This window comes from Centruroides sculpturatus, unplaced genomic scaffold, assembly GCF_000671375.1.
Source record: "Centruroides sculpturatus isolate CEXI.00-Female unplaced genomic scaffold, Cexi_2.0 scaffold601, whole genome shotgun sequence".
NCBI classification, from domain to species: Eukaryota; Metazoa; Arthropoda; class Arachnida; order Scorpiones; family Buthidae; genus Centruroides; species Centruroides sculpturatus.
The window spans coordinates 39,172-53,249 of NW_019384772.1; the positions used below are offsets into that span (position 1 = coordinate 39,172).

Below are 14,078 nucleotides of genomic sequence, written 5' to 3' on the forward strand. Positions count from 1 at the left end.
GAAGACTATTGTATCGTTAAAAATTATTTTTTTATTTTGTACAAACAAAATAAATATATTGAAAAATATAAAAACAATAAAAAATTATACTTCAGAAGTTAATTTAGTATCAAAAATGTAAAATATTTGAGTAGCCGAAGACATAGCCAAAGATTACAGCGCCACAGCACTGGCGAAAATTTAAATTTGTTGACTGGAATTCCTTCGGATAACAGACCTTCGGATAAACGACGCTCTACTGTATATATATATAGTGTATATGTGTATAAAGAACCAGGTAGAAATATAATTTTTATTTGGTTCTATCAAACTAAAATTAATAGTAACTAACTCTTATACTGCTAACTTTTTATTGTTACACTGAATACCATAGAGTCAAGGCTGACCCCAATACTTTCTAAGAATATATTTATGTGATTTAATTTTATGGTTTAATTTCAACTTCCACTGAAAGTACAAAATGTTATGTTACATATTTATTTTTTTTAGTATACACAAACAGAAAAATATCTATATATATAATAATAATTCTCTCTCATCATAATGACTACTTGATGGTACCACTTCAATTCACTGGAATTTTCCTGTCAAGAAGAGACTTACTTATTGACAGTTTCATTATTGTATTTTTGAGCACATTCAATACAAATCAACATTTGGGGCATGAAAAGTGCATACATTTAGAAAAATGACTTGAATGCTTCCTGTCTTCTGACCTAAGTCAAAGCAAGCATCAGCCATGTTTTCATCTACTCTGGTAATGCAGCCATTTTGGTAATTTTGTCTTACTTCCTCACCAGAGATTTTCCTATTTTCAAGAGAAATAACCAACCCCTAAATCTCTTTTTTCATTCCAAATTGGGTTCATGTATATCCATAATATAAAGTATTTAGAATAGTGATATTGAAAACGTTGAAAAAGATGTGGTTTCCTATTCGTCACAGTAAAAGATGCAATCATTTATCCTATCAGAGATGTTTATTTAGGTCATATTCATTTGGCACCAAATTGGATAACTCTTAATCTAATGGAAAGTCTAATTCACAATCTGTTGTTTGAAGAAGTGGGTGATGGATATGAAAGTGATGAATAAGACGTCTTGTACGATAATTATGAAGATAATACAGATGACAATGATAGTAAGATTGCTATAACAAAAGTGGAGCAGCAGTATAATTCCAGCAGTTTGTCAAATGACGATTCATCTGAGAGCAATTGGAAAATTCAGGAATAAGGAACAATCATTCCTGAAATTATTAACAAATATTTAACAAGTCCACACAAAGTCACCACATGTAATTCAAGAAAGAAACATTCAATCTTATCAAAATGAAAAAAAAATTAACTTTGGAGTCACAGTTGACATCATGGTAACATATGAATTTTAATGTAACTTGCAAAATAAAGCCTCTGGAAGAAAATCCTTCCTGGACAGGCTCAATTGAGAAAAAAATATGAAAGTTGGGGGAGGGAAAATATATATTTTACAAAAATTTTGTAAGACTTGGAAATATGGAGTGGGGGGGTCACCATTGACCCCATGGTAGTACAGGGTTAATATTCATTTGTGTGTGTTAATTAATTTGTGAAGTTAGTTCATCATTCATACTTCTCCCTTAAAAATTAAGTGCATAAAAACTTTTTTTTTTCAGTGTCTTTAACAAATGTAAAAAAAAATTTTAACTTACATACTTAGTCTTTCATGAACCAATATACCCAAAGAATGATAAGTCTTTAATCATTTAAGATTAGATATAAATCATATTGAAAAGTTGACTAAGTATAGCATTTTACAATTAGGGGAGAAATAAACGAAGCTTGTCATTTTTAACAATTAGGCAAAAAATCTAGGATACTGTAAAGTTTCATTTTTATGAGGTACAATCAAAAAAGTAACCAGATTTGGTCTATGAAGATTTTAATACTTAGCTAATTTCAATCTGGTCACTACTGCCTTCAAAGTGGTCTTCCCTTACATTTATAAAGCAATCCCATGGCTTCTGTCAAGCCTCAAATGATCCTTAGAAATCAGTGAAGAATCTGTTACAATTCAAATTGGATCTCCTTGACAATATTGAAAATGCTGCACCTTGAGCTTCAATTTCATTTTGGAAAACAAAAAGAACTCACAAGGAACTAAATCCAGAGTAGAAGAATATCATGTTTTTCACAAACACAGTTGTTTTGAAAGCTGTGTGAGAGAGAGCATTGTTGTGATAAAGAATCTTTTGTGAAAATGTCCTCCACAATGCACATTCATTAACTGCAACCATTTCAGCACGTTCTTTGCCAGAAGAGGAAAAGATGCCCATTAATAAAATATTAAACTTCATACAAGTGTAAATATTTTTGTTTTTTAAAATTTCAAACAACCAGTAACCTTTCTTTACAGTTTATTTAAACAATATGATATGTAAGATATATACTGTGTTTCCCCAAAAATAAAACTGGTTTTATATTAATTTTTGTTCCAAAAGACAACAATACACCGTGAAGAACAAACAGTTTGTATTTACACAGAGAAATATTTATTTTTACAACTCAGAATTTGACTACAATGTTATATTAAGGTAAGCTACCTTAGATTTCTTTAGATAGTTTACCTGAAGATGATTTTGTAGTCAAATCCTAGATTGTGAAAATAAACATTTTTGTGTGCAAATACAAACAGTTTTCTGTTCTTTGTGATCAAATGTGCTCAATTTACAAGAGCTAAAATTAGTTGGTCTTATGTTATATGATTCTAGTGTTGTGCATGGATTTCTGGTGGTGTGTAATATTGTAACACAATGTAAGTTTACATAGTGATGAGTAGGTGAAAAGTCTAAAAGATACATTGTGAGCAGAACATTTATTTCTCATTGTAGGTATTACTGGTTTCTAGGAGTTGATTTTCCCACTTTTCCTGACCAACATTTCTTGGGATTCAGGAATGGAAAAAAAAAATTTCCTAGAATGGGCAGGAGAGAATTCCCACCCAGAAACCCCAAAGTTGGCTCAATGGGTGAGGCAACAAGGCAACTGCCGAAAGTGAGTAGGGAAAAAAAGTTCAAAAAAGAAATATACATATAAATAATAACCCAAATACCATAAATCTGCATTAAAATTGTTTATAAATACAATAAAACTTCTCTCAAGTCAAAGCTCCAAGAGAAATACTTAAGAGTTACAGACAATTCAAGTTAGAGATAACAGAGTGAAGAAGTTTTAATACAAAAAAGTTATTAAATTAAAACAGAAATTTAAACTATAGATTTTTAATAAAAAAATATATAAATACAGAAAATTTTAATAAAGTATCAATTTAATTTGGTGAGGAATACAAAAACTACATTATTCTAAATCTTTTTAAAATCTCAATTTTTTTCTTGTAAAGTCTGATGTATAAAAATTTAAAGTCACAAGTAATTACTCTTTTCAGAATTGCAATGATACAAAATACCCACTCAACAACCATTAATGCAGTATATTTCTTTATTCTATTGTTTTCAATCATTTTCAATGACCATCTTCAGGAAAAAAAAAACATTTTAAAAAGAACAAACACCTAACAGTTTTTTAGAATGTATTTGAAAGCTCATATCATCAATAACTAAAAACAATCTAATAAATAAATAAATCAACAAAATACATACAATAAAATAAATATTTAAATAAAAAAGAAACAATTGAAAATATTAGAAAAAAGTTAAATGGTTTTTGAGTTGGTACAAGTATTTTAAGAAAATATTTATGGACAAAATCAGGAATTTAATTCATCAAAAATTCTGAATATTCAAATTGTGTCAACCTATAAACTACTGTAGACCAATTAATAGATAACTTATTACATATAATATATCAAGAATGTAAATAATACTCCTATTCAATAAAAGAAGAAATAAAAACTTAAACAATTTTTAAATTTACAGAACAATAATATTGTACTTAAAAACCTAACATTTTGATAATGAAATAGAAATTTCAACAATTCACATCACTGAAAATTTACTTTAAAGCTAAGAACTCACTTTAGATACAGGTGATTTTCTGAGATTTGCTTTTAAGATGGACTGCCTTGACTTTTCATCTGGTAATGGTATATATATTAACTGATCCAATCTGCCAGGTCTAAGAATAGCAGGATCAATAATATCTGGTCTGTAAAAATATTCACACTGTTAAATTCACCCAACAATGAAATATATATATATATTAAATTCATAATGACTATAATACCTGTTAGTAGCTCCAATTATAAACACATTCTTTTTTGAACTCATACCATCCATCTCTGTTAGAATCTGATTGATAACTCTATCTGCAGCTCCACCTACACAAACAGATTCAATGATATGAATAGTTTAAAAAGATTGCCATTTTAACAATATTTTGAAATCTATTATTAATAATAAATGACTATTTTAATTACAAGTAAATAATTCAAAGACAAGTACTAAATAATATAAAAATGTTAATATTTAAATATTTATTTTGAATGAGAAAATATCCAAATCATTTCATAAAAACAAGACAAAGATCTAATTATATTATTTACTAAAGAAAAAATATGAATTAAATCTGGAATCACAAATTTAATTATGATTAAAACTTAGTTCAAGTATTTTTGATAAAACTAGTAACAAAAGAAAGAGAAATATCAAGTGCTAAAAGCATGGCTTAAATATTGATACTTGTGCTAAAATAAAGGTGCATCTTATATACCATAAAATATAGTAATTTGTACTTTATTACAGATTAAGTGCATTTTATCCAAGACAAAAGCAGTTAAAGCTGACATTATCCAAAAATAGATGGATGAAGTAAGAACCAAACTTAAAATTGGAGCTTTATCTGGATAATGTGATGTATCTAATGTTATCTGGATAATGCTGAATATGATGCTTTTTTATGAGCGTGAGCATTGTTATATGTTTATAATAAGCTTCTTTTAAAAGACACTTGTAAACTTCAAGATTACATTACACCAGAGTGCAACAGTGCTCTATAGTAAAGCTCTGCCACATGTTTAATGTTGAAGTGCCAACTTTGACCATTAACATCTCCATAATTTTGGATGAAACTTAAGTGTCCATGATGATTACTATGAACATCTTTCAATTTTGTATAAATTTGTTGGATCAGTTTGGACTTATGCAATCAGCATTTTGTCACCTACATTTACAGTGAGAGAGAATAGTGTCACCAAATTACAGAATACAATCTAAAAGGAGTTTGTGTATGTTTAATAGCTCATTTGAGAGCTGATTACTTCCTATTTGCCCTTTTGAAGGCATTTTTAAAATTCTGAGTATTTATAAAATAACCCCCTTTTAAAAATTTTTATATATTGATCAATCAACTATCACATGACTCAGATGAATATAAAATTATCATGAAAGCTATTGTTATGAAATTATTGATGACTGCAAAATCCTTTTAATCACAAAAACCTGGTTCTATCAGGTTGAAAAAGTAAAGCTTAGCAAAAACATTTAAATTAAGAACAGGTATCCCTCACACAACATGACTTCTAGTTTCACTCTAATGCAATTTTGGAAATCCTCAATACAAAATTTCACAATTTTTAAGTGTAAACTTTGTTATTCAATATATTTTTTTAAATCCAAGTAAAGTACACACGTTTCAAATTTGTCCATGAATTTTAGAATATTGAAATGTTCAAATTATTTTGTGCTTTTTGTCAGATTTACTTTAATGAAAATTGATAGTGCAATTTTTTCCTTCCTTGTCCTATCTTTCCTATAAACCAGGTGTCATTGTCATTGCTTTCAGACTTTAGCCCTTAAGACTGTCACTGTTTTCTTTTTATAGATTAATCTTTGTATTTAGTAAAGTTTATTTAAGCATTTTTAGGTAAGCATTATTAAACTTTTTTAAACTGCGGGTAAGCATTCATTCATAAAATGACAAACAAAATACAGCGGTAGCTCTGTTTTCTAACACACATTCTAAGATAAAGTCACTCAGTACTCAACTGAACAAACACAACTCTGTAGAATAAATTTTCAATTAATATTTTTATTTTGTCATCAATAAAAATTTATGGTAAAAATAAAACACATGAAAATGTTGCTGATACTTCTGATCAAGATCAACAAAATAGCTGAGATGACAACAATACTTTGTAAAAAGAAAATGCCCTAGTTTAACTAAAATTAATGTTAACATGTCATACAGTACTTTTAATTGCAATTGTTAATTAATTATTGATTGGAAATAAATTACCAATTGCTTTAATAAACATATTTCTCTCAGTAACAAAAAAGGAATAGTATACTTTTGCTAACTTTTTTCACTAGTTCTATATTTTACAAAGAGAAAATTATTTGTAATCAAGGATTGTTACAACTAAAGCTACTGAATCAGATAAAGCTAGTATTAACTAGCTAATGCTAACTTTATCCAAGTTACAAGTGAATAAAGCTGATATTATCAAAAAATGGTTAGATGAAGTAAGAACCATCTTAAGTTGAAAAATATGAATAAATGAAATGAAATCAAATCAAATTAAATGTATTTTTATTAATAAAAAAAATATAATCACAAATAAGATTTAAATCTAGTTATATTGCATTCGAGTTTTGAAATATCTGAACTTTATCAATAATTTTTTCACTATCAGTGATACTTCTAACAGCAGCTTTTAATTTTCAGCGGATGAATGACAATTTTTACTTTCAGTTAAGAATTATTCAAAATTTGTTTTGTATTAAAACCTTAAAGCTCAATTATAAATTTAAAAAGTATTGTACCTGCATCACCAACATTTCCACCTCTAGCTTTAGCAATAGAATCTAACTCATCAAAGAATAACACACAAGGAGCAGCAGCTCTTGCCTGTAAATTGAATATGCAACATATAATGGTTTACTTTTAAAATAAATCATTCATGTAAAAATATTTATACAAATTCTATGTACATACCTTATCAAAAACATCTCTAACATTTGCTTCAGATTCACCAAACCACATAGTAAGTAACTCTGGTCCTTTAATAGAAATAAAATTTGCCTGACATTCATTAGCTATGGCTTTTGCCAGAAGTGTTTTACCACATCCTGGAGGACCATAAAACAATACTCCCCGAGAAGGTGTCATTCCAAATTTTAAGAATTTGTCAGGATATTCAACTGGATACTAAAATAAAATTTAAAATATATTTTAAAAACAATAACATTATATTATTATTTTTAATATATATTTTTACCTGTATCATTTCTTGTAATTCCTTCTTTACATTTTCCAATCCACCAATATCATCCCATGTGACATTAGGCACTTCCACTACAGTTTCTCTTAAAGCACTTGGACTACTCTTTCCAAGTGCCCACTAAAATAAATTGTGTTATTAATAAGCAATGAACAATCATTTTCATTCAATTTATAAATCAAATTAGAAGACATTTCTGAAATCATTAAACTACTGAAAACTCACCCTGAAATTATCCATTGTTACAGCCAAAGAACTAAGAACTTCTGTTTCAATTTGATCATCTTCCAAATCAATCAAGTCCATTTTTTCTCTAATCTGTTGTAAAGCAGCTTCAGAACAAAGAGCAGCTAGATCAGAACCAACAAATCCATGTGTTTCAGCTGCAATCTGTAGAAATATATGTAAACTTTAATATAAAAATTAATTATAGATATGTTTAAATATTTAGACATTTGTGATGATCTAATATTAGAAGTAAATACTTAAATAATAAATTTATTATTCCTCTATGAAAAATACTAAAACTAAAAAATTATTTTACTTTTTCGAGATCTACATCAACAGCCAATTTCATATTTTTAGTGTGTATACGAAGAATTTCAAGTCTTCCTGTTACGTCTGGAATACCTATGTCCACTTCACGATCAAATCTTCCTAAATATTTTATATAGAGATGGATTAAAATACATATATTATTATTAATAAAAATAAAGTTTAAAATTAACTAACCAAATCTTCGTAATGCTGGATCAATACTGTTTGGTCTGTTAGTTGCAGCCATTACAATGACATGGGATCTCTGCTTAAGTCCATCCATTAATGTTAATAACTGAGACACAATACGTCGCTCAACTTCACCATGTGTCTGAAATTATAAAAAAGTTCAGTTCTAGATATTTAACTTTATTTAATAATTAGTTGATTTAAAACAGCATTTAAATTCTAATTTTCTTTAAACAAAAACAAACAATTTTACTTAATTTTTATTCTAAAATTACTTAAATTTTTAAATTATTTATAAAATGTTAAATATAATACTATATACAGTATTGAAAATATCATTATATCATAGCTATATTCAAATACAAATGCATCAATAAATTTGGTGTTTTTATTCATGTAAGGCAGGAATGGTATACCTTTTTTTGAGTCATTATTTATTTTAAAAAATTGTGTAAGCCAAAGCTTTACAGCTACAACTACTATTTTTAAACAAATGAAGTAAACCTAAACCTACTTTAACTAAAATAAGTTCAGACTGGCTGAAAAATGTTATCAATTTAATACACCTAAGTATCAATAAGACTAAACGTAGTTGAAAACAAAAAAAATCACATCTAAAATAGTACAGTAGAAGCCGTTCTTCAGGTTAAGCCTTAATCATCTCCCTCTCTCCGTGGGAATTTCCAAAAATCCCTTCTTAGTGTGCATTTTCATGACACCCTAACTGTGTACAAAATTTCACCTCTAGGTTCAGCAGTTTGCTCTGGGCAATGATGAATCAGTCAATCACTCACTCAGGACAAGTAATTTTATATATTTAGATTTGATTTTCAAAGCCTGGCAAAGTACTTAAAAAAACTGAAAATTACTTATTGCATTGTTAACATTATTTGCAAGTTAACTTGCATAGAAAAAAAATTGCATATGAATAGTGTATAAAATTTAACAGATACAGGATAACAAAGTTGCTGTAGACATTCCTAAATCTTAGAAATCAGCATTATAAAATTTATCTATATTCTTTCATATGAATAAATACCTTTTCTCTTTTAGGGGCAATTGCATCTAATTCATCAATAAAGATTATTGAAGGTGAATTTTTTTCTGCTTCTTCAAAAGCTTTTCTTAAGTTACTTTCTGATTCTCCAGCCAATTTACTCATTATTTCAGGACCTATTAAGACAATAAATATGTAATATAAAAACAAAGTTATATAGTAGGAGTGACAATAGTCAATATGAAGCAAGGGTTTTCATAGAAATTGCATGATTTATTGTAAGATTAACTTGTGATTAGGAGATTGATTAAAGAAATATACCATTTATTAAAAAGAAAAATGCTCCCGTTTCATTAGCAACTGCTCTAGCAATCAGCGTTTTTCCAGTTCCTGGAGGTCCATACAATAATATACCACGAGGTGGCTATAAAACAATTATTTTTTAAATGTATTATAATAAAATATTTTCATGAATTTTTTAACAAAAATTAAAATAAAGTAAATATATTTAGTATTATGTTAGCATTATGCTTATACTTAATTTTAAAAAAAACATGCTTTAAAAGCATATTGCTTTTCTTCTCAAGATTGTATATTCTTACTTTTACTCCAATTGCTTTAAACAAACTTGGATGCCGTAAAGGAAGCTCAACCATTTCTTTTATTTGTGCTAATTGTTTCCGACAACCACCTATATCATCATAACCAACAGCATTTAATGATTCCTCTTCTTCCTACAAATGAAAATAGTTTTCATAATTTGTAGAGAGAAAATTAAGAATTTGAGAACTATTGACTTCAAATTACATTCAATTCAACATACTTATTATTCTGTATTAATGCTAAAAAATATGTAATGTTTCCTAAAACATATCTGAAAGATTTTGTATAATTGCAGAGAATTACTATATGCAATACACAATTCCTTATATAAGAAATTTTCTTATCAAATAATTCATATAAACAGTTTGTCAAGGTGATACTAAATTGAATTAATAAGTAAATTATATTAGGAATAAAAGATTTCTAAATTTTCCCAAACAGCTTTATTAGCTTTTAAAAACAAATCTTTGTTTCACTAACTTATCCACAAATAAAAGGATTTAAAAGTTTGTAAGTATATCATAATAATTCAAAGGTAGTAAGAAACTAACAGATTTGATAAAGTTTTTAGTAGTATTTTTTTTAAACTTATATTCCTAAAAAATTACATAAAATAATAAGTATTTAGTAATTTATTATACCTCTCGTTTGATAGGTTCCCCTTCACAATGAATAACAGTATCAGGAGCAACAATGCAGTAAGGACTAGGATCTGTCTCCACAACTTTAAATTCAACTGCCCGCATTCCACCTCTAACCACAAATAAATCTCCTCTATGAATTGGACGGTAGGCTTCCAAAAAGTATGGTTTCAAAAACACATCAAATAAACTCCTAAAAAAGAATATTAATATAAAATTACTGCTATTTAACTGTGAAAATTTGATAAAATTTTAAATACTTACCCTGTTAAGCCTTCAACAGTATCATCTATAGGAAGCACATGAATTCTTTTTCCATACTTTACATCCGGACATGCATGAATACTAAAAGAAAAACAAATCAATGAGCTAATCATAACTAATCATAAATGAAAATTTAAACATTTTAAAAATTATTAACTAATCATAAATGAAAATTTAAACATTTTAAAAATTATTACTTTGAATAATTTTGTTTTACCTTACAATATCACCTAATCTAACCCTCAAATTATTTCTTATACAACGATTCATGCGTATTTTTTCATTAGGGCACGTCTCATCAGACAACACAATGCATACAGTTTCTCTTCTCTTTTTTCCTTTCAACATTACAGAGTCACCCCGGAAAAGTTGAAGTTCATCCATCTTCATCTGAGTTATTAAAAATAAAATACAAGATTAAATATATAATAATAATAAAAGTTCAAACTTTAAATACACACAACACTTACAATTCAATCATGTCTGAACTTTTTTAAAATTATCAAAGTTTTTTTTTAAATTCTGTAGAATGTGAAATATCTGATATGAAAAATTCATAAAAATATTTTTGAATTCTTGTATTGAGCTATTAGTTGCTGATTCTCTAAAACACGAAAGAAAAAAAAACAAAACACCAATCCACAAGATCTACATTACATTGAGAGTTAAAAGGAGGTATCAATATCAATGTTAAAAATTCACTTTGGTTTTATAATTTTTAAAAATGACTATGTTGTTTAATATATTTTAAAATAAACATTTTACTAATCAATTCATATTTGTGATTTTGCATAACTAGGATAAAGAAACTGCACAAAACCAAAAATTATTTACTACAGATAATGAAAGCTATTCATTCAAAAACTAGCATTCTAATCAGATTAATTTGAAGAATACATTAAGTAAATTTTATATATATATATAATTTGTACATAAATATTTATATTTATATTCTATAGAAATGTCAATATATGCTAAACAATTCTAATATAAATATTAATGAATTAATAAGTAAAATGATTCATTATTATGAAAATATTTTTATTGTCTTCAAAATTTTGATGATAATTGACAAAAATCTTCCCAAAATTTTTTTGTACAAAGCAGACTGAGTAAATTATGTTAGAAGTGCTGTTAAAGAAAAATAACAGCATATAAAGTTGAGACTAATAATATTGAAGGAGTATACAGTAATATAGCTCTGTACATCCTTGCCAGATGTCATTTGCATCCACCATGGAATATACAAAATAATATTGCCCATAGATTCTGAGGCAGTTTGATAATGATTTTTGACACTGAAGGAATTGCACTTACAAGTTAGTGAGATCCATCACAGTATGTATCACAATAAGAATTGTGCATGTTGCTACAAAAAGCTTGAGTTCAAAAGTCTACAGTACTTGACTCATCGTCTGTTTGTTGGCCTTTCTTGAACTTTGAACCCACTTGCAAGCTTTCTGCATAGTATGCACAACTCCGTATAGTGAATACATCCTGCAAGGATCTCACTAGATCTAATGCCTTTGGCTGTCAAAAATCAAATAACAATTTACTGTTTAATTTTGGTGCAGTTTGATATGGGAAATGCCATTTTGTAAACCACACAGGGAATGCAAATGTCATCTAGTAGGGACCACTATTAATGTAGAGTATATTATAATAATAACTCTTTCAAAACTAGAAATTTCCCCATCAAGCATGATTGAATACTTTTTATCAGAAAGTAAAAGATTGAAAAACTGAGAAGAGTGGAGATTTCAAGAAATTCAAGAAGAGTTGCTATTTCTACAAATTAAGTAGTTTATATTCTAGCTTGGCATTGTGATGCTGTTTCTGCAGCCTTTGACAAAGCCATTCTTATTTGATGTTGCTGAAGTCGAACTTCATGGCCTTCAGGGGTCTCAGTTGTTCTTATTCATTTAGATCTAGAATTTACCAGACCAATTTTACTCTTACGCTTTTCCCTAGGCATTTTTTTTTTTGACAAATAGAGTCTTTTTAAATCCACATTGATAAAACAAAGATAAATTGTATGTATGTTAATTAGATGAGCAATAACACTTTCTAAATAATGGGTGTGTTAGATTGTTACTTCCGAACAAATAATAGAATGTCGCATGGTCATTATAAAATATTTTTTAAAAAAATTTGTTATAGAAGTGACACAATGCAGCTATTTTCTTTTAAAGTTTAAATTTATGAAGTAAGTTTAAAATATGCCATTTGCCAAAATATTTAAAAATGCAAATTAAGGGAAATTTCCTCATCAAGCATAAATGTCATGTGGTCACTGACATTACTGCAATGTAAGTGCAATTACCAATCCAAAATCTATAAAACGTTTATTCTATAGTAATACTTCCATAAAGTAAGTAGTCTATATACTTTTCGTCAGAACATAAAATGAATATAACCAAAATTTCATCTGGATTGGACAAAAATTGCAGGAGTTATAGGGAATTCATACATAGACAATAGTTTTTATATTAGTAATTATTAGCCTCAACCTTGTATGCCACATGATTTTTCTTTAATAGCACTACTAATCTTATTTATTGAATCTGCCTTGTATTTATCAAATTCTGAAAATACCAAAAGACTTGTATTTTAACCATTGTTATAACAAATTGTAACAATTCATCTTACCTGTGACAGAGCCACAACTGAATTGTCATCATTTAATGCTTCTTCTACAATTAAACGATTTGGTTTTTCTTTAGTTTTTAAGATTGCAGTAGCCAAATCTTCTGAACTGTAAAAAAAAAACAAAAAAATTATGATTAAAAGATTTTAATAACTATTATGAAAATTTAAATTTTTTATATTAATATATAGACAAATTTGTACAGTCACATAATTTAATCTAAGGAAAAGCTAAATCTAGTTTCCTCAATTAGCATAAAATTAGATGTCAACATAACATTAATTTTATGCTAATTAAGAAAATATTAAATTTTTTCCATAATCAAAGCAAAATTTGATATCAAAATAAAAAATTATAAGTGGATGGGTCTTATTTAGCTTGCTATTTTGAATAACCTAGTTTCTAATTTGCATCTTCAGGAAGGTTTTGAAATATCTCTAATGAATAGTCTGATGATGATAAATAATATCACAAATAATAAATAGACTCACATATAGTCTGACTCAAATTCATCAGAACCTAACTCATAACTACTGTGGCTATAGTCAAACTCAACCATTGAATAATCAATGAAAATTTTGTATTTCTGCCATAAAAATTAATAATCTGTTCACATATTAAAAGCAAAATGTTCAGTCATCACCACACACAAATAACATAAATTTAAAAATTGATTTACAATTGAAAATTTCAAAACAACTTTAAAAAATGTTTTAATTTTCATTTTATTTTATTTTTTATTTTGGTTTTGATGTAAAGGCCTAAATTTTAATTATTATTTTTAGTTTTAATTAATTTTTAGGTTTAATTTATTTAGTATTAACTTAGTTTTTATAATTATTGACAAGACTATGTCTTGTTTATAAAACCATGCTGCTGTCAACGGCTGGACTCCTTAGAGGTATGAAGGAGTACTGTCAAGAGTTGCAATTTGAATAGAGTATTTGGTGCCCAAATCATGTGCACATAAAAAAAAAAAAAAAAAA

General features: G+C 27.3%; 1 protein-coding gene across 2 annotated transcripts in view; it reads right to left on the reverse strand.

Annotated features, from left to right (window-relative positions):
• Positions 1–3,984: 3,984 nt before the first annotated feature.
• LOC111629013 (transitional endoplasmic reticulum ATPase) overlaps positions 3,985–14,078 on the reverse strand; it is a 28,235-nt gene continuing 18,141 nt past the window's right edge. For both annotated transcript variants that reach the window (XM_023372875.1, XM_023372876.1), the window contains exons 2-16: positions 13,095–13,200; positions 10,663–10,835; positions 10,446–10,526; positions 10,182–10,374; positions 9,540–9,671; positions 9,259–9,361; positions 8,980–9,113; positions 7,947–8,082; positions 7,759–7,871; positions 7,440–7,604; positions 7,212–7,334; positions 6,929–7,141; positions 6,757–6,841; positions 4,220–4,313; positions 3,985–4,141 (exon numbers count right to left, since the gene is read on the reverse strand). In XM_023372875.1, coding sequence (XP_023228643.1) covers positions 4,000–4,141; positions 4,220–4,313; positions 6,757–6,841; positions 6,929–7,141; positions 7,212–7,334; positions 7,440–7,604; positions 7,759–7,871; positions 7,947–8,082; positions 8,980–9,113; positions 9,259–9,361; positions 9,540–9,671; positions 10,182–10,374; positions 10,446–10,526; positions 10,663–10,835; positions 13,095–13,200 — 1,993 coding nt within the window. In that variant the 3' untranslated portion in view covers positions 3,985–3,999. The remainder of the gene's footprint in view (positions 4,142–4,219; positions 4,314–6,756; positions 6,842–6,928; positions 7,142–7,211; positions 7,335–7,439; positions 7,605–7,758; positions 7,872–7,946; positions 8,083–8,979; positions 9,114–9,258; positions 9,362–9,539; positions 9,672–10,181; positions 10,375–10,445; positions 10,527–10,662; positions 10,836–13,094; positions 13,201–14,078) is intronic.